The sequence below is a fragment of the Amblyomma americanum genome, chromosome 6 (assembly GCF_052857255.1).
Source record: "Amblyomma americanum isolate KBUSLIRL-KWMA chromosome 6, ASM5285725v1, whole genome shotgun sequence".
In the NCBI taxonomy this organism is placed as follows: domain Eukaryota; kingdom Metazoa; phylum Arthropoda; class Arachnida; order Ixodida; family Ixodidae; genus Amblyomma; species Amblyomma americanum.
In genome coordinates, this window is record NC_135502.1 from 50775709 (window position 1) to 50797791 (window position 22083).

Genomic DNA, 22083 nt, shown 5'->3' on the forward strand with positions numbered 1-22083 from the left:
TACAGGCCTCGAGACCAAATTTGCATGAATCAAATCTGCCGTTGCACGACATTGTTGTGATTACTGTTCCCACCTTGCCAGTCGTGTTTAATTTGCCGTTTATGCCTTTGGCGCATGCACTCTCTGAGTGCATTGCAATGGTGAAGGCTCGGTACCAATGTGCAATGTGCAGGTGAGGGCACGACGCGCGAAATGCGCTAAACGTCAGCGGCCAGAGAGTACACTCCCGCACCTCCAAACCGGGATACTGATCGGAGCGTGCTCTATCGGCTGAGCGCTGAAACTTCGTCTGTACAAACAAAAACACACATCAATTATCCCTTTACCATAAAACCCAGATACTATCGCGCGGAGCTTGCTTCTTGGCGTCTGGCCAGCCGGCTACTATACAACGTAACCACTGCATACAAGTGTGGTAAGTGTTCTTTCTTGTGCGAAAGCACTGCAGTTCATGAGGTCAAGCCTGCTCACCGGTTTGTGTGAAGCTTGACCTTGAGGGTGACCTTGGGCAAAGCATAAATAAAGAAATAAAATGAGTATTGCCGCGACTGGGATTCGAACTGCTGGCCACTGCACGAGTGCACTAGGCTATCGAATCAGCCAATCACGTCTCGCATTAAACTGCAACACACACTCGTGCTGTGCACTGTAATTGGTCTTCGTCAACTAATACTACTATCGTACTAATTATTCGCGCCTTGAGCTAGGTGGTGGTAGTGAAAAATATGTGCGCTGCATGCTTTGGCGCGCACACCGTCGTGACGGAAACAGGGCACTACAGCAGTACTAATTGGCATTGACTACACTGCGGCAGAAATGCGGCACTTGAGCATAGGCCGCAGGGGTACGTTGGCTGAATTGCCAATGTCGATGAAAAAGTTGAAGACGCGCATAACTGGCTCTCTGAGTCAGTGGACACCTCAATCGCGTTTTCACGTGCGTGGCGGTGGTTTCCACATGCAACAAACTGTACTTTCGCGCAATATTTCGTTCTTAGCAGTGTTAGACCGCCAGCCATTTTTTAGCGAGGGCACTAGATTCGGTGTGTTGTGACGTGCGCAACTGGTGGCAGCAAACGAAGGAGCCAACGGTTGAGGGAGAAAAAAAGAACGAGAAAACACCAGGCGAGAGTCACTGCTTTGTGTTCAAGGCGCCGGTTCTTACCCGTGTAATTGGTTCAAATAACGCGCTAAAATAGGCCGCTTACCTTAGGGTAATCATCCGACGCCAAGAGGAACTAAGGAGCTTTACATACTAGCGGCGTGCTCCACTGTATCCCCAACCATATGTCTTACACCGTGCTCAGTACGTAGCCTGGGAATGAGTTTTATGTGTGTGTGAAAAATCTGTGCCTTCAAATTTTTGTGCCTGTGGTGGAGGGTGGTGGCAAACACATACAGAAAAGGAGTTTAGTTGTCGGGTGTCGAGTGCCCTGCGTGAGGCCCGACGCAAATATTGGAAAGCCAAAGTAGTGCATTTAGATGAACAGCGCGAGATGCAAGGACATACGAGTAGGTGTCTCTGGCGCCGAACTTGATTACGATCAAACTGGGTGCAAATCAGTTGGTCGCAACTATCACATGCTAACAGCTTGCGGTGAGCCCCGTTTTCGGCGCGATCGCAGGGTTGCCAACCGAAAGCGTTGTTGCAGCTCGATAGGCAAGAAGAGAAAGGCAAAACTACGGAGAACGTCAAGAGTGTACAGAGCGCAAAGCGACTCCAATGGGAGCTTTCTGTGATCAGTGACGTCAGCGAGAGTGTAACGTACCACTGATGTGAAATGTGGTTCTAAAACTCGCTAACTGAACCCTGAAAATCAGTGAATAAGCAAATATCGTACGCAGCTAAAACTGAGGAAACACGGGCAAGACTGGAGAAAACAAAACAAAAAAACAAGGTTATATTAGCGCTCCTCAATCAGGATTTCAAATATGTATGTTTTACGTCTGCTTCGGTCACTACGGATTAGAATGCACGCGTACAAGGTGTGTTCACCAAGCTCTCTGTGTGTGAATAATCGAATAAAATGCTTCTAAATGGTATTTTATCTGTATAAATTAAATGTCACCTGCTGAAATATCTTTACGTCGTTTTTACGTCCCAAAGTGACTCGAGGCCATGAGGGACGCCGTAGTGAAGGGCTATCGAAATTTCGACCACCTGCGGTTCTTTATCGTGCACTTACATCGCACAGTACACGGGCCTTTAGCATTTCGCCTCCAGCGAAATGCGACCGCCGTGGCCGGGAGCGAGCCCGCGTCTTGAGGGTCAGCAGCCGAGCGCCATAATTACTGAGCCACCGCGGCGGCCAGCTGCTCAAATATATGAGAACAACATGCAGGAACTTCGAGAAGGTGGTAACTTCCTGTCATCTTCCTATGTAGCTTTTGACAAACGTCCTAGGACTTCTTCAAAATTCCGTAAATCGCACTTCTTCGCTGCTTGCAATGCCGGTCGCGATTGGAGCGTTTTTATCAGCGGAGTATTGGCTGTCATGTGGGCCAGTGTGTCATTGTCGATCTCTGCTGTGAATATTCAGGAAATGGAGAAGTTGTACTTGCCTTCTTTATGCTGTGAAGGAGAAAGCGATGAAGGAACCTTGCATCATCATCATGACCCCCACCGCTGGCACCAACAAAACAACCATCATGATCACAAGCATATAAAGGACGCGTGAGAAATTTTTCGTGAAAATGATTTCTTCAAGCAAACTCTGCACGAATTTTTCTTCTGTCTTTGGGATGCTGAAGGCGCTATGCTAATTTTCGGCCGCATCTTCCTGCTGATAATGTTTTGAAGTTATAACTTGAATCCCCATAATAGCAGACAAATAAATGTTCCAAATTCCTAGACCAGCCAAACGCAGCAAGCTTGAGCTCTGATCTGATATAGACAGCACTAGCGAGGAAACGTTTTGTAACGTAGGCACCATTCGACGCTGCGTCTAGGGCGTCCGCAGTAGTGGGCTGGCAATGCAATTTCTTTCCTTTCACTGTCACCCCTAATTTGGCAGGGTATGCTTCTGAAGTCTGGCCAGGGTGTACCAGGGCAGGTCTTGACCTCTATTCTTAAAATTCGCAAATGAAGCAGATAAACATGTTTAGTTTGTTTTTTGCATCGCGATAGCAGGACCTGACACAGCACAGTACATAGTATGGAGTGAGTGAGTGAACAGACTTTAATCTGAAGAGGTCAAAGTGTGCCGCTGGTGATTGGATTTCTTAGTACAGGAACCAGGTGTGGAATATGCAACTTTACAGTGATGATGCACAAAACCACAAGTGGGCAATATAAAGCCTCCACCTGCAATGGTGATAGGTGATATGGCGGGCGAGATATTTCTGTACTGTCCAGCACTATAAGCAAAAAAAATATAGCTTGAAATATACGGTTCAAACCCGCTCTTAAAATAGAGCAGGTGGTTCACATGTGACAGCTACCCAGGCGTGCACTGCACGCTGCTTTTACAGTCAGTTGCAGAGCAGCTAAAATCACTTGAATACCTACGCGCACGGACACACTCACACACACAAGTACACAGCGCTGCTTCCTCGCTCCAGTACGTGCACGGGAGCTTCACTCCTTCCTGGACAACCTGATCTTGAGGAGAAAAAAGGCGAGAAGCCTGGCTGCCAACTCGTATCCGAGCAGAACTACGGTCAGGACGTGTATCTGCTTGTCCGCAGCGCCGGTGACCTCCAGGAACTGCGCGGGGTCCTCGTAGAGGCAGATAAACTCGTCGCAAGCTAGGCGTTCACGGTCGTAGCCGTAGATGGAGAGCAGGAGACCGTTGTACGCGTAGTACATGTACGACAAGTTCGTCATCCAGCGCACGTAAGGACTGAGCAGGTGGGCTTGAACGAAGAAGCCACAGAAGAAGAAGGCTGGTGACACGACTGGAAGGGCCATGAAGACCGCCGTCTGCGAGAAAAGAGGCGGGAGAAGGAGGACGAATTTAGCGATGATCGTGGATTTTTATGCCGCAAGGGCATCTATGGCCAAACAGTGCCATGACCCAAGGTGTTTTCGAGTACTCAAGGTAGGATCAAAGACCCATTTCCCAAGCATTTAACCACATATAACCCGAGCACAAGGCCAGGGGACAGCTTGTACCCATTTCATCTCCGCTGGGTACCGGGGGCACTGGAGATCGAACCTCGCCCCCCACATGAGAGGCGGAGGACGAATATACTCTGTGGGATTCCTATTGTTGAGAAGGACTCATAATGAGTGTGGTTAAGTGTGACTGAAACACACTTTGAATTCTTCCCCAACCCCTTAAAAGGATGTCTGTAAGCTACTAAAATTGCACCCATTTACGAAACAGCGCTGCTAATAATTGGTACCCTTCTTGAAGGGCAGGAATGGTGTCAGTCTATTTTAAATGTCGGGTAATTTGTTGTTCTTAAGTTCTAAAAAAAGAACAGTGCTAATCATAAGCAAAGCCCAGGAATGACATGTCACAATAAGCATTAAGTTTATGTAAATAGTGATTAACATGATAAGCATACTGCATTTCTCAAGCTACGTACATATTTCCTGTCAATTTTCTTTATTTATCCCATTAAAAAAAAACGGTGATAGTCACTAAAAAAGCCCGACATCGATTAACGTGATAAATAAGCAGAAGTGTTTAACAGCCTGCGTACACATGAGTTCAGTGAGCCAGATTTTTATGCCGGCAGGATGTTATATGTTGTGTTCTTTTTGAGGTGTCGAAAAAAAAAACTAGATGACGCTTAATCTTCGTCTTTATGAGTGGGACGTGACAGCGTGTTGCAGCGCTGCCAAGGAGTCCACGGAACGTCATCGCCCGTTCGGCGCGACGCCTTGTCCGTTGGACAATTTAAGGAAAGGAAATGACCTTGTGGCAGGAACAGCGCAGCACGAGACAAAGAAGAGAGAGGCGGGACACGACGCTGCCACAAGATCATGCACCAACCAGCCCAACGTTTCACCTTGCTAAAGGAAATGACGCCTGTCTCACATATCTCGGTGGACACACGAAATGAATATTTCCGACGCTCGGTGCCGACAAACTACAACTAGGTATACTACGTCGCCGACGGCTTTTCGACCGAACGAGCTGTATACGCTGTCGCAGTGAAAGCTTCTTCTATAGCGACCAACCTGCACCAATGCTACAATTATGCTACAGCATAAGCTATATAAGGAGACAAAACACAAACAACTATGCTGACTCATCACTGTAATTAGACAGAAACGCTTATGACAAGAAAGATTAAGCAAGAAAGCATGCCAAAAACTGGAACAGAACTAAAACCACCGAGTCCTGTATTTACTTAACAAGCACATACTTTCTGCACACATATATACCATATCTGTGCAAGCCCCCGTACAGCCGCGCCCAAAAAGGTAGAGATATCGTTTAGAATCGGGCTCTAACTACTGTGGGCAATAATAAATATGATAAAGGTGTGCTTCATGAACAGCTGGAAAGCTGTTCAAAAGTTCTGAAAACGCCTATACACTTTTAAGCACTTTTCCATCGTAATCAGCCATACCCGTATGCATCTACAATGCAGTTACAATGCAGACAATAGCGCATGTGTGAATTCATAATATTTATATGTTTAGCGCGCCTTTAGGGAACAAAAGGACAAAATGTCGAAAAGTAAAGTTTAAAAACACATCATTATGCTCTGCGACAGTGCCTAGCAAAGTGACGCGATCTAAATGTAACGTGATTTCCTGAGCCACGATCACTCCTGGAAAGCCGCTAACAGCGTGGAAACGATGTAGCGATATGTAAAAAAGGTGTTTGTCAAACGAACAAGCTTCAGAACTAAAACAAATGCGCACTTCCCAATGCGAGTCCATTTACCTAGCGGTCGCCCTCCACCAACTCCGGCAAAGGCAGACAAACCTCTGCTGCTTTCATGCACAGTCAAACCTAACTACGCATTTTATACACTACTGCTTTTTGACAGGGGCAGTAAGCGGCCTTCCTTGTGCAGAAAAATCGCACACTTAAGCTTCACCTTTAAGCATATGACGCGATAACGTTAACAGGTCCGGCAGTGGCTCCGCTTGCCCACGCAGACACGGACACTGTTTCCATGGTATGTGAATGACCACACGACATGCATATAAAGCCCCGATATAACCAAGCCTCTGCGTGGCCTATGGGTAACGGCTCAATGATTCGATTCCCGACCAATTAGGCCAAGTTTATTTTCAGCCCAATTCATTTACTTTTTACACTTACATGTCCTATATAATGACGTTTTAGGAATGTTGCGTTCTTGCAATCACCAGATTTCTAATGTTTTAAATATTTTTCAAATGAGCCGCTTCACGTGTAACGTAACCACCTTTTCGACCAATCTGAATTGTTCGTTCACAAAGGACACCGCCAGATTTTCTGCAGAGCGGTGCCCTTAACTCTATCACATTAACAAACAGCGTCATGGTAGTTTCTTCGCCGCCGCGTGTATCATAGCCGCGTCTATGTTTCTTACTCCCATATTTCGCCTCACCTTTCACCTTTTTGTGACAAAGCCCTCCTGCCATCGCCACCACTTCTGGCCGATGCAGCCAAGGCAAGTGTTCCCACCCCTAATAAAATCAGAATGTTTAACCTTTCTTTATTTAGTGGAGAACCTTACTCGTTATATCAAAATATGTTCAGAATATAGTATATGGGGAGCGCAAAAACGGCACAAGGGACAAAGAAAGACGGACAACACAGGTCCCTTCTGCCGTTTTTGCGCTCCCCATATACCATGGATCATCGTCACCGACTCGCCCAAGTTTCCACCCTTGTGAATTACGTTTCTAGTTCTTCGGGCGTCTTTCTACATGTTTCCCAGGGCCCTTGGGCGACCGTGTCCCTTATTGCTGCCACTGTGTGCAAAGCACGTTCTGCTGCTTTTTGCCTCCTCTCCGGTATTCCTACCTGACGACGTCAGAGTACTCTTTAATGGTCTCAACCCATCCATTGGGCATTCGCGCAGAATATGAAAGATTCTAAAATCTGAATGTCATCGCTATGCACGTCTTCTGAGGGAGCACTTAGCCGTGCAACTCCAACAGGCACTGGAACCTGGGGCCGCTCTAAAAATAGCGCCTGTGTTGTTCGTCTTTCTTTGTCCCTTGTGCCGTTTTTGCGCTCCCCATATACCATGGATCATCGTTACCGACTCGCCCAAGTTTCCACCCTTGTGAATTATGTTCAGAATAACAAGCGATTCACCAACGCACACTTCACAATCCACAGCTGCAGTTCTCTTTGGAGTATCACATTTCGTGCTTTGGGCATGTGTTCTGAACGCACCTTTGTTTACGATTGTTGTGTGCAAGGACTACTAGTGCACATGGTCGTAGTGTGTCAAAAACGCCTCGTTAGCTCCTCCTCAACGACTGGAGGCAGCAAAAGCTAGACACTCATGCCAAAAGAAAGGCCACGACAGCTCTAAAAAAAAAAAAGCAATGAGGCACGCAGATACAAGTTCTCTGGCATCGCTGACTATATAATAGCATATATTGCAAGCCATTGCTACAAGTACTGCATACCACAGGTCTTACTGCGCACGTACAGTCTTTGCCAAAAGTAACCAGGCTACATGGTTTGCTTCTCGTTCGTATAGTAGAGTCCTTACGGCTTCCCTACAGATCAAACAGGTCTTGGAAGATGAGGACAAGCGTTCTCTTTACCACACAGAGGTTTAGAGCTTGAAGGCTGGCATAAGAGCTTCCATATACGACTGAAGAGGAAACCATGCAGCTTGGTTACTTTTGGCAAACACTGCACGCCACTTCTGTATCTCACTGCAAGCCTCCTTCAAAGCAAATATTTTGGAGATGTAATACCCAGACCTAAGACCGTTCCTACTGCGCTTGGGCCCACCCTATGAATTCTAAACACCCTTCTATTGCTTGTGGAAGGCCTCGTTTATCCAGTTAATCGATGAGCCTTTCTCTTTGGGTGTATATCCAGTGCTCCAGTCCTGTGAATCCCATTTGAACCTAGAACCTTCAACGAGGGCTCTGTTGTATCCACAAGTCTCAGTAAATACTCATCGGTTATTCCCCACGTATCGCCCCCAGCATGATCATCCGTCTGTCCTTCTCACCTGTAGTTTGGAAACTGCGGATACAATGAGGGCTATCGCCTGCGACACGGAGCAGATCTGGACGGCGAACAGCATGAAGCAGGCGACGCGCCACAGCACGAGAGGTTGGCCCGTCGGGTAATACACGATGGCGGTCAAGACGCCAATAGGGACCACCTGCGCAAATATCAAGACGTTATTATGAAAAAATAATGTGCGGCGCTTCATGAAAGTTCTTCCCTGCGCTTTAGCACTTTCAGAGTTACACTGCACATAAGCATGCAGTTTTTCACGAGTACCCACGATGCCTTTCGTGACAAGCTCATTTATTTTTATTTATTTATTTATTCAATACTGCAGGCCTTTACGGCCCAAGCAGGAGGGGCATACACTTGGCATCAGCGTATAGAACGAAGATAGCAAATAATTTCAAAACACTTGTTCTATGGGCAATAGAACATGAGCAAAACAAGGACTAAACGAAATGCAAACCGAGCTCTTCATTTGGGAAAGTCAAACAGAAACAAACAGAAGTAAGCCAATGAATGAAATATGCAAAAATGAAATGTCAAACTTGCAGCAAGGCAAAAACACGATCAGTTTGGGCAACCAAAAAGCAGACAAGAAAAAATATTCAAGAGCAATTCAAGGTTTCAATTGAATCAACGCTGGTTAGAAGAGGCAGAGGTAAGTTGTTCCAATCTGTTATCGTGCGAGGAAAAAAAGAATATTTAAAAACATTAGTTCTGGTGCTGTATGGCGTTAGAGAGTCATCGTGTCGATGTCGTGTTCGGCGTGCCGTAAGTAGTGTTATGTACGGATCAGGAGTCTCAATATTGTTTTACATTCCTGTCAGCTGCACTCTTGTTATGAAGTGCAGTGTCAGCCAGCAGAATATGCTTGGACTGGTAGTAGAGGTGCAGTCAGACAGAGGAAGCAATTTACGATTAACATTTATCTCATTAGTGAAAAAATAGGTGCAAAAAGTTCCTTTTTTTTACAAAAAAGGCTGACAAGAATATGCTTCGTCTCACGAAGCAATGCTTTATTACTTACCAAAAATGGAATTTCGGCGATGTAGTTTGCCATGTAGTAAACCTTCAAGCTGTACCAACAGTTCCGTTGCTCTCGTACCAACACTGATACTTCCAAGGGAACTGCGACAGCGTGAAAAGAGAGGATGTATATAATAACTCGAAAAGCGCGGCAGTTTTATGCATCTGTTTCTGCCACAAAAGTAATGGGCACCCCATTTTTTATTTTTATTTAACTTATGAAGGTTATATAAAAACAAAATTCGCACCATTATTTCTTTTTCCAACCCCATGGAAGCTGCTGTTATAAACGTATGATCGTACTTGCAGTTTGACGCATCAAAATTCGTTGCATGCCTGTATGACGCGACATAACAGCGACATGAATGAAGCCGCCCCAACAATAAAAGCGCGCTATAGGAGTGTCTAGTAAGAAAACATTTGCTGCAGATAACCGTAAACACGCTGCAAAATGAATTAGAACCCGAGATTAGTGAACAAAGAACTGCACTTGCTGCAGGAGCCATAGTCACCCTTCGGACGGCCCTCATCGACGACCCGCAAGAAAAATATATGCACCGTTCGTCAGAAGAACAGGAAACAGGAGCAGGAACCGAAGAACGGGAAAAAATCTCAACAGATCACGTGGTCTCTTTGTCTCTAAAGCTTACATCTCGAAGCAGGACTTAAGTTCAAGTGGGCACGTACCTAAACATCGAAACACTATTCGCCCCTCAGCATCATTGTCAACAAAATGAATTTTTTCATGGAGACTGCCTATACTCACAGACAATGGCAGCGGGAAGGACGGTCTGGAATACGCAGATGCAGCACATACAGAAGAACATTGTGACGTTGTTCGTCACAGTGCTCGCCTTGGTACCGATGTCGTAGAAGAGCAGCACCATGAATGCCGCGAATCCCATGTACGCCACCAATCGCAGGGGGGTGGCAACCTGCGCGGTAAAGCAGCTACATCCACAGAGGGCCAAAGGACATAACCAGTTGCGCGTTACCATTGTACAGCCGCCCTCAGAACGTGGCGAGATGCCTATACGTACTTGTGCGAAAAGCATCTTTTTTTTCGCATTTTATAGCGCTGACTGTAGTAGTCTACTTCCCCCGTTTCGCGTTGCCGGTGTCGTCGTCATCGCCGTAACGTCCGCACGCCCCATTCCGCAGCAAAAAGATAGACAATTCTATGCATAAGTACAGATAACTTCATTATTAAAGGGAACACATGAGGAGTATTCAGCTAATGACTATAAGCATGTCTGGACTGCCGTGTCTGGCAAACAATGAATGGACCCAGCCACCAGTCCCGAATAGTTCTTCTAATAAGGCAGACAAATCTGTGAATTCGGAACCGTGCTAGTCGGCGTTTCCGAAACCCCGGAGAGTTTTACAGACACAGGGTACAGGTGGGCATCCACAGAAATGCAAATGAACTAAGCAGAGAACATGAGCGTAAGTATAATAAGGACGAGACGTTCATACCTTGTTGCGGAAAACGGACAGCCAGCACCGTTTGAGAAGGACTAGAAATTGATGAAACTGGTTGACTTTGAAGGAGTACATCCGGTTGGCCTCTGCTTTTTGCTGTCAAGTAAAAATTGTAGACCACGAACATGTCAGTGCCCGCAGTCATATCACTGGGTATAATAGTAGCACAGTAACATCAGGTTGATCAGAAGAAGCACCTCATAGAAAACTGTGCTTGCTTCGCTAGGGCAGTGATGGTCCGTAAAGTTCGAATTAAGCCAAGCAGTCCAAGAAGAACAAGATTGTGGGTAATAGGGATATGAAATGGCAGTGTTACATATGCAGAGATTGTTTTAATGTTTTGAATCGGCGTTCATACACAGCTAGTTGGGGTAGATAGTTAGCTATTAACCACCAAAAAATATGCAAGCCCTCTTGCAAGTCTATCATTGATTGTCAGTTGTTTGTTCTTCCACGGTACAACAGAGAAAAAAGTGTTCATTTGCATGAAATTTTATTTATTTATTTATTTATTTATTTATTTATTTATTTATTTATTTATTTCTGTACTCTGAGGGCTAAATACATGACAGCATTCGGAAAAAATGAATGTTAGTAAAATGAAGCCAACTAGCCGCATAGCTAGTTTCCTGCGAAAACATTGATCACCTGCGCCAGACTCTATAATGCAATACAGTGACTATTTTTACAAAGAAAGATTAACGCACTTCGAATTATTCACTACCAGCTAATGCACCGCGAGAACGTTTCTTGTATCACATCCTGGTCGGGAACTGAAATCATCGCATAAAGAAACGCGGTAATTAACCTTGTGACAGCATATCTAAGTTTACATTTTATTTCAGGTATGCTAAAGCATTTATATTAACGTATGGTACGTATGGTAAGGCCAGCAAAGCATCTAGCGAGTTATCAAACACCTGCAACTACCCACCTCGCTGCTCATGATCATTCCGCCGTACTTGGTGTGCGCACCTTGCACGCCAGTGCCGCTGTCAGGCTCGGGTAGTTCGAACTCACGGCTCAGCCTCTCGCTGCAGTCACCGTAGTCGCCAGATGCTACTTCACAAACTGCGCCATGATCAACGTGAAATAGGGTGAGCAGGCTAAACTCCATGGAATAAAAAGAAGCGAACTGCCTACAACAACACGTAGCGTACCTAGAAGCTGAGTGGCGGTGATAGAACGCTTTTGGGCGGGAAACTGCCCGTGTGCGGTTTCTCAATTCTACATTTCACTCACATACACGAGCCAGAAGGGGAGATTTAAAACCAGACACACACGTGGCTTACATCTTGGAAAAAAAAACTGACGGCTTACAGAGCGCTCACAAAAAATGCTAATCACATCCTTAGCACGCACACGTACTGGTGTCACAATGCACGCGACCTACAATATTACTGAGCATTAAGAACCATGGAGAGCCAATGGTTTCTTCGGTGGCTTCAGTAGCTCACCTCAAAATTGATGCCTGTCAAACTGGGTTTTCCCTTCCATAGATAAAATGGACACTGTACATAACTCAGGCATAATAAGCAACAAAAAAAAACGTTTCCACCATCCCCCGCCTCTCTTTCCCCGAGACCATAGGTTATGTGCATTGCATGCTGGATGCATCCGCGCTGGAGGCTCACTCCGCGGCCACACAGAGACACACGCCGGCGTTTTCGCCCAATGGCTCGCATAGTCCTTACGCAGTAAAAAAAAAAAAAAAAAAAAAACCTGCGTCCACCTTGGCTCCGCACACGTGCAGATAAACAGATGCAACATAATAAACCTGGTTACTCACTGTAGTCAGCGGGATTGTGAAACTGTGGGCAATGGAGTTGATGCCTCGAAAGGAACACTAGGAGATTGCTGACTTCGCCGTTGTAAATGCAGCGCCCGTTGGAAACCATGTAAAGCTGTGAACGACAACCATAACCGGCTGTTGCGAAAATCATCAGGCATTCCAAATCCTGCTGGATAACACATTTTGCATCGCTTGATTAGAACGATATCACAAATATTATAGGACAACTGTTCCTGCATATCATTAGCAAGAAAACAAGTATTTTTTGGTAGAGATGGCACTTCTTGAGTCAACCAGAATATCAGGGGTTTGCAAATTCGCGAGATATAGAATTTCACTGCATATTTTCTTAATACATCATAATTAAGTTCGGCTTCGAAGTACCAGCGGCTCTTCGGAGTTTAAAATTCCTAACACAGTAATATAGTTGAAAGAGTACCAAATATAGCTAGGAGAGAGCAATTAATTCGCATGACAGCCACGAGACGTAAAACACACCATAACATAAAATTGCTACAGCGTAAAAGAAGGTGGGCCTCTTAAAGGATAAGTACATCGGGAAACAGTCTGTGATTTATTGAATTATTGCAAATATCTCAATGAATTCAAAAGAAGACTGCAGGAAAGAACGAACGAACACATCCGAAGCGGGAGACCTTCGCTACCCGTAGATGGCTTGGTTGCCATACAACACAAAATTTTGCAGCATGCATGATGCAAGAAACAAAACCATATCAGGTAACCAAGAGTATCATAGCGCAATACTGGTTTTTTGCACTAGAATGCGGCTCCTAATTAAGCACCTCTAAAAAAAGATTTATAGTTTTCAAGTATGATGCTCGAAAATGCAACTACGAATAGAGAAGGATAGGGCGCAAAATAGTGGACCAACTCATCATTATATCATCTCACCATGTGGAAGTGGGAGAATATCTTGGCGCTGGGCGCGTGTATAGAGCAGATGACCGTGTGTCCCATAGACGCCATTCGCTTGAGGATCTGTATGCACATTAAGCTGGACACGTTGTCAAGGCCACTGCGTATTTCAAAATACAGCATCCGTGTTAGTGTGCAGGGAAAAAAGTAAACAAGGTTAAACGTCAGATTGCAATTTTCGCACATGCCCTGAGCGTACTCATGTACAATATTCTTGAACAAAAATTTTTAATATTGTAAAACTATAAGGTACTTGTATAGAAATATTGAAGGCTATGGCCCATTCTTCGGATATGTACCAACATCTTTCTTTTGTAGTGTTTCCATCGCTTGCATCGATTATATAAGACTGCCATTGAAAACCAAAGAGACACGCGTTTGACGATAGCAAAAAAGTTAATAAAACGAAAAAATTTTCAAGCCCCCCGACGGGAGATCTGGCTTGGTTTGGTTTATGGCGCTTAACGTCCCAAAACGACTCAGGCTATGAGGGACGCCGTAGTGAAGGGCTCCGGAAATTTCGACCACCTGGGGTACTTTAACATGCACGGACAACGCATAGTACGCGGGCCTCTAGAATTTCGCTTCCATCGAAATTCAACCGTCGCGGCCGGGATCGAGCCCGCGTCTTTCGGGCCAGCAATCGAGCCCCATAACCTCTTAGCCACAGCGGCGGCTTGGACGGGAGATCTGCGGATATATTGATTGTTATAGTGAAACCTTACAATGTATGAAAAAATTGTGCTCCTATACTCTTTCCCGTTCAAAAATGCTTTTGTCCAGAATTGTTATGTATGGACAAGCAAGCCAACTAAGTTCATTAAAGATCTACAGGGGCTTCTGAAATAGCCTACGGATTTCGTTGTCGCCATGGCCTTTTTTTTTCCAGAATTGAAAGTTCGTGAGATATGAAATTTTTATTTTATTTTCAACGAGCTATGTTTAATATAGAAAGTTTCTTCCTCTCATATTCCTTTGTATAACCTGTTTAGTTTCATTTCATACTATTAGTTTTCTTCGTTTGCGCTAACTCCTATTTTTCATAGAGCTGGGCCTGGAGGTCCATCCCATACTTTGGGCACCTACCTGGTAGGCTCGTCGAGAAACAAAACAGGAGGGTTGTTGACGAGCTCCTGGGCGATGGCTAGCCGCTTCCGCTGGCCACCCGACAGGTTCTCAGTTCGCGTGTCACGACACACTTCAAGGCCCCACTCCTGTATCGACTGTTCCACCTGAAATGTGCGGAAGATTTCAAAATGCCGTATCTATTCTCAGGAAATATCATATCATTACAACATTGATTTATATTCCTATTCCTTCTACTCCTTTCTATTTCATTTCATGTTTCTCTACTCCAATACGCTTTGTTGCCCTTTGTAAATACACCTCGTTATGCAATTGAATGGAATTTTCTTATCGTTACAACTTACTCTTCTACAGATTTTTTTTTTCAAGAAAGCTTCTATAAATATCATACTTGTCCTCTAGTGAGATGATGATATTGCAGGACAATTTACATTCAGGTGCACTCGGTGCGATGCGCCGTGTGATCACGGTATCTTGTAGTCAAATAGACTTGCACGAAAAAAAAAAAGGAGTGCATTGTCTGTCGTTAGCAGGCGAGGGCCTGTCTTGCGCAAACTAAACCGCTTTCTGCATCACCGGCCTTGGCGCAGTATTTAGTTTTGTAACTATGTTTTGCAACTGTTTTTGCCCAAATAAATACGAAATAAGAGCTCTCCTTGCTCACCTTCTTCGCTTTGTCCTGTGACTCCATGTTGGGCATGCGCAGTTCGACGCTCATGGAGATGGCCTCGTGAACGGTGAGGGCAGGAAGGAGCCGATCTTCCTGCATGACGTAGCAGCTCTGCTTGTTGAACAGCGCCTGGTCGCGCACGAAGCCGTTGATCTGCACCTCGCCCTTGTAGCCCTTGTCGCTGGAAGGGAATGTGGTGCTTAGATAAGGTGCTGTGCACGGTTATCAGCAGCTGTTCTGTAAACACGGTTCCTCAGCATTCACTGCTGCGCTTGGTGGAGGGAAAGCAAAGCGTTCTTTCCAGTAGAAGTCTCTATGCTATAAAGCGCTTTTTTTATTAAGACGATCAACTACACTTAATGTGAGATTCGAAATCTGTCGAAAGTTCCGCCATACTGGCCGCACGTATCTTGGCTATGCCAATCGCTTCTCGGTCGGAGCTGACCAATCGAAATTCCCTTTGCCGGCACGCTTAAACATTGGCGATGCTACTGAATGTTTTCTCAATCCCTCCTCCTGAGGCAGACACTGCGCAAAAAGAGAAGATTTTTCACCATCGGCACGACGCTGGACCCAGTCGGGAATCTATAGTTTGTAGGCCACTATAATGATCCAGTACTTGATTAGATTTTTTGCTCGCTTTCTTGCTCGCTTGTTTGTTTGTGTCCCTGCATATCGCATTCCAGCCTCTTGCATTTCTTATGTTTGTTTCCACCAGTGTTCGGCACGAGGGCCGAACTGTTTCTGATATCGGAATGCGACTAGATCAATCTTCCGCGGAGCATAGAGATCATGTGCGGCCGACACGACAATGTTCGGGACTGTTGCGACTTTTGTAAGCACGTTGTCTGGAATGTTCGTGTCTAAATAAAGCGTGACCGAAAGCCACGCCCATTAGAATTGCAATGACAGTCAAACGACATTTTCTTTACCGGCGCACTCGTTTAACGTGATTTAATTAAGGCCACCGTTCTGAGGAAAACCCAGCGTCGTCGCCGGCGTTGTGAACGAAATATCCCCGGACAAACAGCAAGGTCACGTGACCTTGTGGCGTCATCACAACTCACCCACCGGATTGTGAACAAAGTGCCCACAGTGACAGGTGGCAGTTAAATTAATTACCGGTCTCCAGAGATTGCTCGGGAAGAGCCGCCTGGGTCGCACAAGCCCCACCAGTGGCAGCACCTGCCATCGCAGGGTAGTGGCGCATCGCTTAACCGCTGCTATATTGCGCCTGGGGTGGTATGAGGACTCCCAGGTATCTATGAGTGTTAAGTAGAGAAGGACCAATTCAGGATATCTGATCATAACCCATTAACGCTATCGCATCATGCCTATAAGGCGATGCTTAAGCGTTCCCTCCGATTTTTTGGCTTCACTTGAGGACACAGGTCTACGTAATAATTGGCAGTTTTTTTGTTAGAGAAAAAAAATGGCGAAGCTAAATGCGACATACGCGAGCTAGTACGTTCATCCTTGTTTAGATTTCTGACCTTTGTTTAGCTGTTTTCTAGCTTAAAAATTTGAGTTCCATCCAAATTTTCTTGCAGTAGTTCCTCGCCTTTCTTCTTGTGAAAAGCCCCTTGAGCTACTCGTGGCGATTCGAGTCGTCATTCCCTCTGTTAGCTGGTCCCTGAAGCTACTTGTACTCACCTCTAAACCGCACGTTCTTCTCGCCACTTCATACTTCGCTTCTTCTTAGCATCTCCACGTGCACGCAATCGCACTTCTCGCTCTCCATATATTTTTTTTGTCAGGTTTAACAAGGCTGTAACGTTTTTGCCGTTCTGCTTCACCTTGACGCCTCGCTATATCCACTGGATCGGTTGACTCACGTTGGCGCTGCCTTTTTTTTTTTTTTTGCGTCACTGTTCAGCTCGCCGTGCACGTCGTTCGGCTTTGGAATCTGTAGAAGCACCCGCTTCATCCATGATTTACCGCTTGCCGCACTGCAAGTACCTCCGGGAGTTCGTGCTTCGCCTCTTCTTTGTGGCGCTTACATGTGCGCGCAACCACTTTTCTCCCTCCCTTCATCTTAACATCCTCTCTACCCACTGGCTACAGCTGGCGCGGCGCTCCTCAGAGCTTACCCGATGCTTACACATGGCGAGTCATGAGGTTTTCGATATTTATACATCTCGTGCTAACGCACTAAATATTAATTATATCCCACAGCCAGTCGCTCAGTTTCAAGTTCTACACCAGCCTGTCTCATTTCTACTCCTGTTTTCCTGGTTCTCATCACAGCTGAGGGCCGACACTGGTAATTATGCTAGCACAGATCAGGCGATTATTAGCAATACTAGGCCAATACAACGTAGACATTCTTTTCAGTGGATTCGATTTCGGTTTCTTCATCCTCCACTCCGATTCAGTACACCCCGCGATGATAGGTGGCAGTGTCCCAGACAATGAAGAATAGCGGTTTGCAGTCTTAATGATCGAGTCATTCCATTAATGAGACACCGAGCACAAACCGAAATACACCTGTATCAATAGATTGCCGAATTTTCTTCGCATCGCGCCTCTTTCACTAAAAAGGTAGCTTTCACATGCTTAAAAAAAGGCCAGTTAATGAAACTCAAATGTCTCCATCACCGGCCATTTCGCAAGCAAACTTCGGTGCGAACTTCGGTGCAAACTTTCTTTTTTTTTTCGCGGGTATTGAAGAGGCAAGGCTACACCTCCATTTTATCTAATGTTCGAAGAGTGCTAGCTTTCAAACTGGCAGAGGACTAGGTAGGAGGAACACACAAACACGCTAGACGAAGTACTTGTATCAACTGTTTGTTTTTGGAGTAGAACGTGAGATTAATGCAAAATTCCACGTCACATCATAAACAGTTGATAGAAGCGCTTCATCCAGAGCGTTTTGTGTGTTCCTCTCACCTAATCCTCTCCCAGTTTGAAAGCTAGCGCTCTTCGAACATAAGATAAAATACCAAGTAGCCACAGTCCTAGCGGTTTTGAGTTCAAGTTCAAGTTCAAGTTCAAGTTTATTTTCCTTTCTTACAAAGGAGGAGCCGGGACTAAAAGCTGTGGTAACAGCTTGACTGGAGGTCCCGACTCCTTGAGACAGTGGCAGTACAGAAGGAAGGCGAGGGTCACATCATTTACATCAATTAGTAATGTCATGGATATCCGATGCAAATCCACATTTACGCGAAGAGCGAACACACATGCAAAACGAAAGTCGCAATACACACATGTACTCAAAGCAAATGTTTTACATCACTAAAATATACAAAAACACAATTTCACAGATTGAAATTGTCTCGGCAGTAGTCACGGATATTGTGTTTTGAATTTCTGATAATATCAAAATTGTCATGGATTAGTTTGTTTAGCAAGAGGGGAAGGTTGTAACTTAAGGACTGGTTCATAGAGTAAGTTCTTGGTGTTGGAGTGATCCAAGTTTCTTTGTATCTAGTGTTACGGCAGCTGTTATTTTCTCTCAGTTGTCCAAGTACAATAAAGGGATTGTCACGTTGTTGTGAAGAGTATTTATAGCATAATAGAAGCCTGTAAAAGTATAACGCGAAGATTGGAAGGATATCATACTTTATAAAGATATTTCTTGTGGTGAAAAGGAATGGCACATTTGCTATGGACCGGACGGCTTTTTTCTGCAGCAAATGCAATTTATGAAGATTTGTTACCCCTGTTGTTCCCCAAACCAAGCTGCAGTATTGGATATGACTTAGTACTAACGCGTTGTAGAGCAACATCTTTACCCTTACTGGAAAAATATGTCTAAAGCGACCAAGTATACCTAGAGAAGTTAACCTAGTAGTGGAAATAACATTAAATACAATTTTCTCGGCAATAAATGCGTATTTTTGCTGCCAGACAAACGTCGACATTGCCAGAAAGCATCAGAAAATCGAATTTTAATGCGATCAAAAGATTCATATAGTGGTCCTCGGAGTCCCATTAATAACCTATAGGTATTGCCATTCAGAAAAGCGAGTCGTTTTTTTTTAGAAGAGCACTTTCGAAGTGGTTTAAGTTTTGCAATATCGGTGCATGCAGGCCGAATGCTCTAATTTGACTGTGCGCTGCCTATGATAGTGTTTTGCATGACTACTGTCTGTCTAGTTACTTGAACATCCGCCACGTGTGCGAGACGTGCTGAGGCCGATCCCAAGTGTCGCCGGATGCCTGCCAGATTTCAGTGGGTACAAGCGTTATCCCAGCCTGGCACTTATCTTGCTCTGTGGCGGAATACTTGGTAAAAGGATCTTAGTTCGAACCAAACATTTTAACATCACAAGACCAACGAACTTTTTTCTTTCTGCCCGACCGTCCGTGACAATTCTGCATACGTACCAGTGCAAAATGTTTGGCGCTGAAAAAAAAAAAATTCCTTCAAGCCCGTTCCGACCGGCCCTCTACAAGCCGTCTGGCGCTCAGGAGCCCACTGCGTTCTCCCGCAGCGTGCATAAAACACTGTTTTCCCAAGCCGCTCTCCTATACTATCTACTTTCTCGCGGATTAATCTCACGAGCAAAGGGCCCGCGGCACACACCTGCCTTCCGTAAGAGCACGTGTGTCTAAGCCTCGAAGCCCAGCACGGACTGACGTTAACCTTGAGAAAGACGCGGTCACGGACAATGCTCGCCCAGAAGAACGAAGGCCAGACACGGGCGGCGAGAGTGTGACCGTGAGTCACCGCCGGCAGCGGAGCTCCGCACAAAGACCGAAGCAAGGTGAGACAGCGGCAGAAACAAACAACAAATTATCTAAAACGACGACATTAAAAAAACAGCAGAGGCGTATACTGACGCTCCTTGAGCCTCCTCGCCTAGAGAGAGGCATACATTATATGGCGCCAACCTTCTGCCAGCCCTCTCGTTTCTTGGAAACGACAGTGTCAGCTCAAGGAGCTATTGTAGCAGCGGATTTAAACTCGTAGAAAAGAACTTCCGGACCTTCCCCACTGCCGTGGCTCGAAGGAATGACAGCGGCTGCAGCACTGAACTTTTTACGCTCCCTAGAATCCTGGCCGCGTGCATGTTCCATAATTAAGGCCCTTCTGGGAGCACTGTCCGCGCGTAATATAGGTCAACATCTGTTCGCTGACGCGACGGGGTGACATTTCATCGCGAAAATACTCTGCGCTGGCATCGCGTTGTGGTTGGTCAACATAAAGCTTATCATTCGTTACGTGCATTCTTTATGTATGCTTTACGCTGACTCTAATCCGCCCTAAAATCGAATACGCGGGGGTCATTTAGGACCCTTTTCAAGCCTACGTCATCTCTAACACCTAATCCTTGCAGGGCTATGCTGTTGAAGCGTAAGAAGCGTAAAGGATTGGGCAAGTTGGTTGGATTTATCTGTTCAGGCTACTCACCTTTCACAATCGTTACCATCATCTTAACCTTCATCATGTTAAACCTCTAGCAGTGGGTCTGAGCCTTCAGTCAGTGACGGGTAAGAGCGGGACACTCGCTAGCGGAACAGAATCGTAATACGGTCTTATAATACTTCGCCCAAGAATGCGTACTCTCGCCATCTGGAGCAAGATAAAGCGGGCCGTATTCTCACCCCAACCATCCTTTATAGCACAGGCCCACCTGGAGCACATTTTATTTAAACAGCACACCTTCGTGGGAGCTTTCGATTTACGACATATTACGCCGGGCCTCTAACGTAACCCTGTTTAAAGAACCCGTAACAACGTGAGACCGAGAGCTGAGTACTTACTAGAAGCCTGTGAGCAAGTTGAGCAGCGTTGTCTTTCCGGCTCCGGAAGGACCCATGACGGCTGTCAGCGTACCCGAGCGGGCTTCTCCGCTCATGTTCTCGACGAGATTCCTGCTGGCTGATGAGTGAGGAACAGGACGTGAAAACAAATTACTCTTATGTTGCACCCTTTCTTGTGCACTTTGTCATTGTGGTTGATCTATGTGTTCCACGAATGACGCAAGCAGCAAAAGGACTGGGGCTCGAAACTCTGAATTAAACTGGCAATATGCCTGAGGTTTTGTATTATGGATGTGTTTTAACACAACACGTAAATTAGAGTCGTCCTATTGTTACTCAATGGCAGTTGACTTCATTAAGTATTACATAAATTCTGTTCGCTGTATTGCGGATTCCTTCAAAATCTGTAAGCCGTAATAACAGTTCTATATTGTACCGTACAACGTACGGAACGTAATCATCGGATTCGTACAGGTTGCAGAAGTGCATAATTCCTTTAACCTTCATCTAATTCTTGAATGTTATTAACACTTTCGAGCAACGCGGAACATTTACCTATACAGCTGAATACTTCCACGAAATGTCAATGTTCGAACAAATATGAGGGGTCTGGTAAGAAAGAACTCCAGCTTATCGCCTATCCAGTTTAGGAGGACATGCGCACAAAGTGAGGCAAAAACTGAGAGCGCATTGATTTGTACGCACCTTTACCGCTTTTGACCTTGTAGGTCAGGTTCCTCCAGGTCAGGTCGATGCTCTCAAAGTTCCTGAACCCATTGTGGCGCCCATTGCCGTTCACCTCAGCCTTGGCTGTGAACTCTGCTCGCACTGCGCATGATGCAAATAACCGGCGATTATTCATAAAACCAAAACACTATGCTAAAAAAGTACTCAAGGATATCATGTTGTTAAAGCAACTCCGGTAAATGCAGCAGCCTGTTCGGGGTTTGCGCGAAAATAGGAATCAACGTCGCCGGAGCCCTGCGCGCAGATGTCTTCATTCAGTCTTTGGAGGAAAATCACAGAGCAAAGGGCATTCAAAGGCAAGCATCTACACAGAGAGCAAGAGGGCATTTGGGCGGGCCAGTTGGTGCGTGGTGTTAAGTAAAGGAAACAGCGCTAATGACAAGGACGTGACAAGAATACTAAGGCACTTAGCTAACAACTGAGGTTGTTTTTTTTTTTGACAGACAAAGAGGAGATATATAGGTCACATAAACAAAACAGAAAGCATGGGCCGAGTTACTATCAGTTTAATAAAAGGCATGAACGCCAATT

General features: G+C 45.4%; 1 protein-coding gene across 1 annotated transcript; it reads right to left on the minus strand.

Moving 5' to 3' along the window:
• Positions 1–3134: 3134 nt before the first annotated feature.
• On the minus strand, positions 3135–21627 carry LOC144136787 (ATP-binding cassette sub-family G member 1-like). Its single transcript, XM_077669412.1, has 12 exons — positions 21511–21627; positions 20806–20923; positions 15091–15277; positions 14427–14572; positions 13317–13440; positions 12402–12516; positions 11547–11683; positions 10607–10708; positions 9897–10065; positions 9132–9232; positions 8097–8252; positions 3135–3921 (listed from the first exon to the last, which is right to left on the minus strand). Exons 2-12 carry the CDS (start codon positions 20898–20900, stop codon positions 3577–3579), a joined length of 1677 nt encoding a protein of 558 aa, XP_077525538.1. The 5' UTR covers positions 20901–20923; positions 21511–21627; the 3' UTR covers positions 3135–3576.
• Positions 21628–22083: the final 456 nt, after the last annotated feature.

Coding starts and splice junctions, on each gene's coding strand:
- LOC144136787 (XM_077669412.1), bottom strand. CDS start 20,900: ATGAGCGGAGAAGCCCGCTCGGGTACGCTGACAGCCGTCATGGGTCCT. Junction 14,573..15,090: donor CACAGGACAAAGCGAAGAAG/GTGAGCAAGGAG, acceptor CGCACATTTCAG/GTGGAACAGTCGATACAGGA. Junction 12,517..13,316: donor TATTCTCCCACTTCCACATG/GTGAGATGATAT, acceptor TGTCGTTCACAG/CTTTACATGGTTTCCAACGG.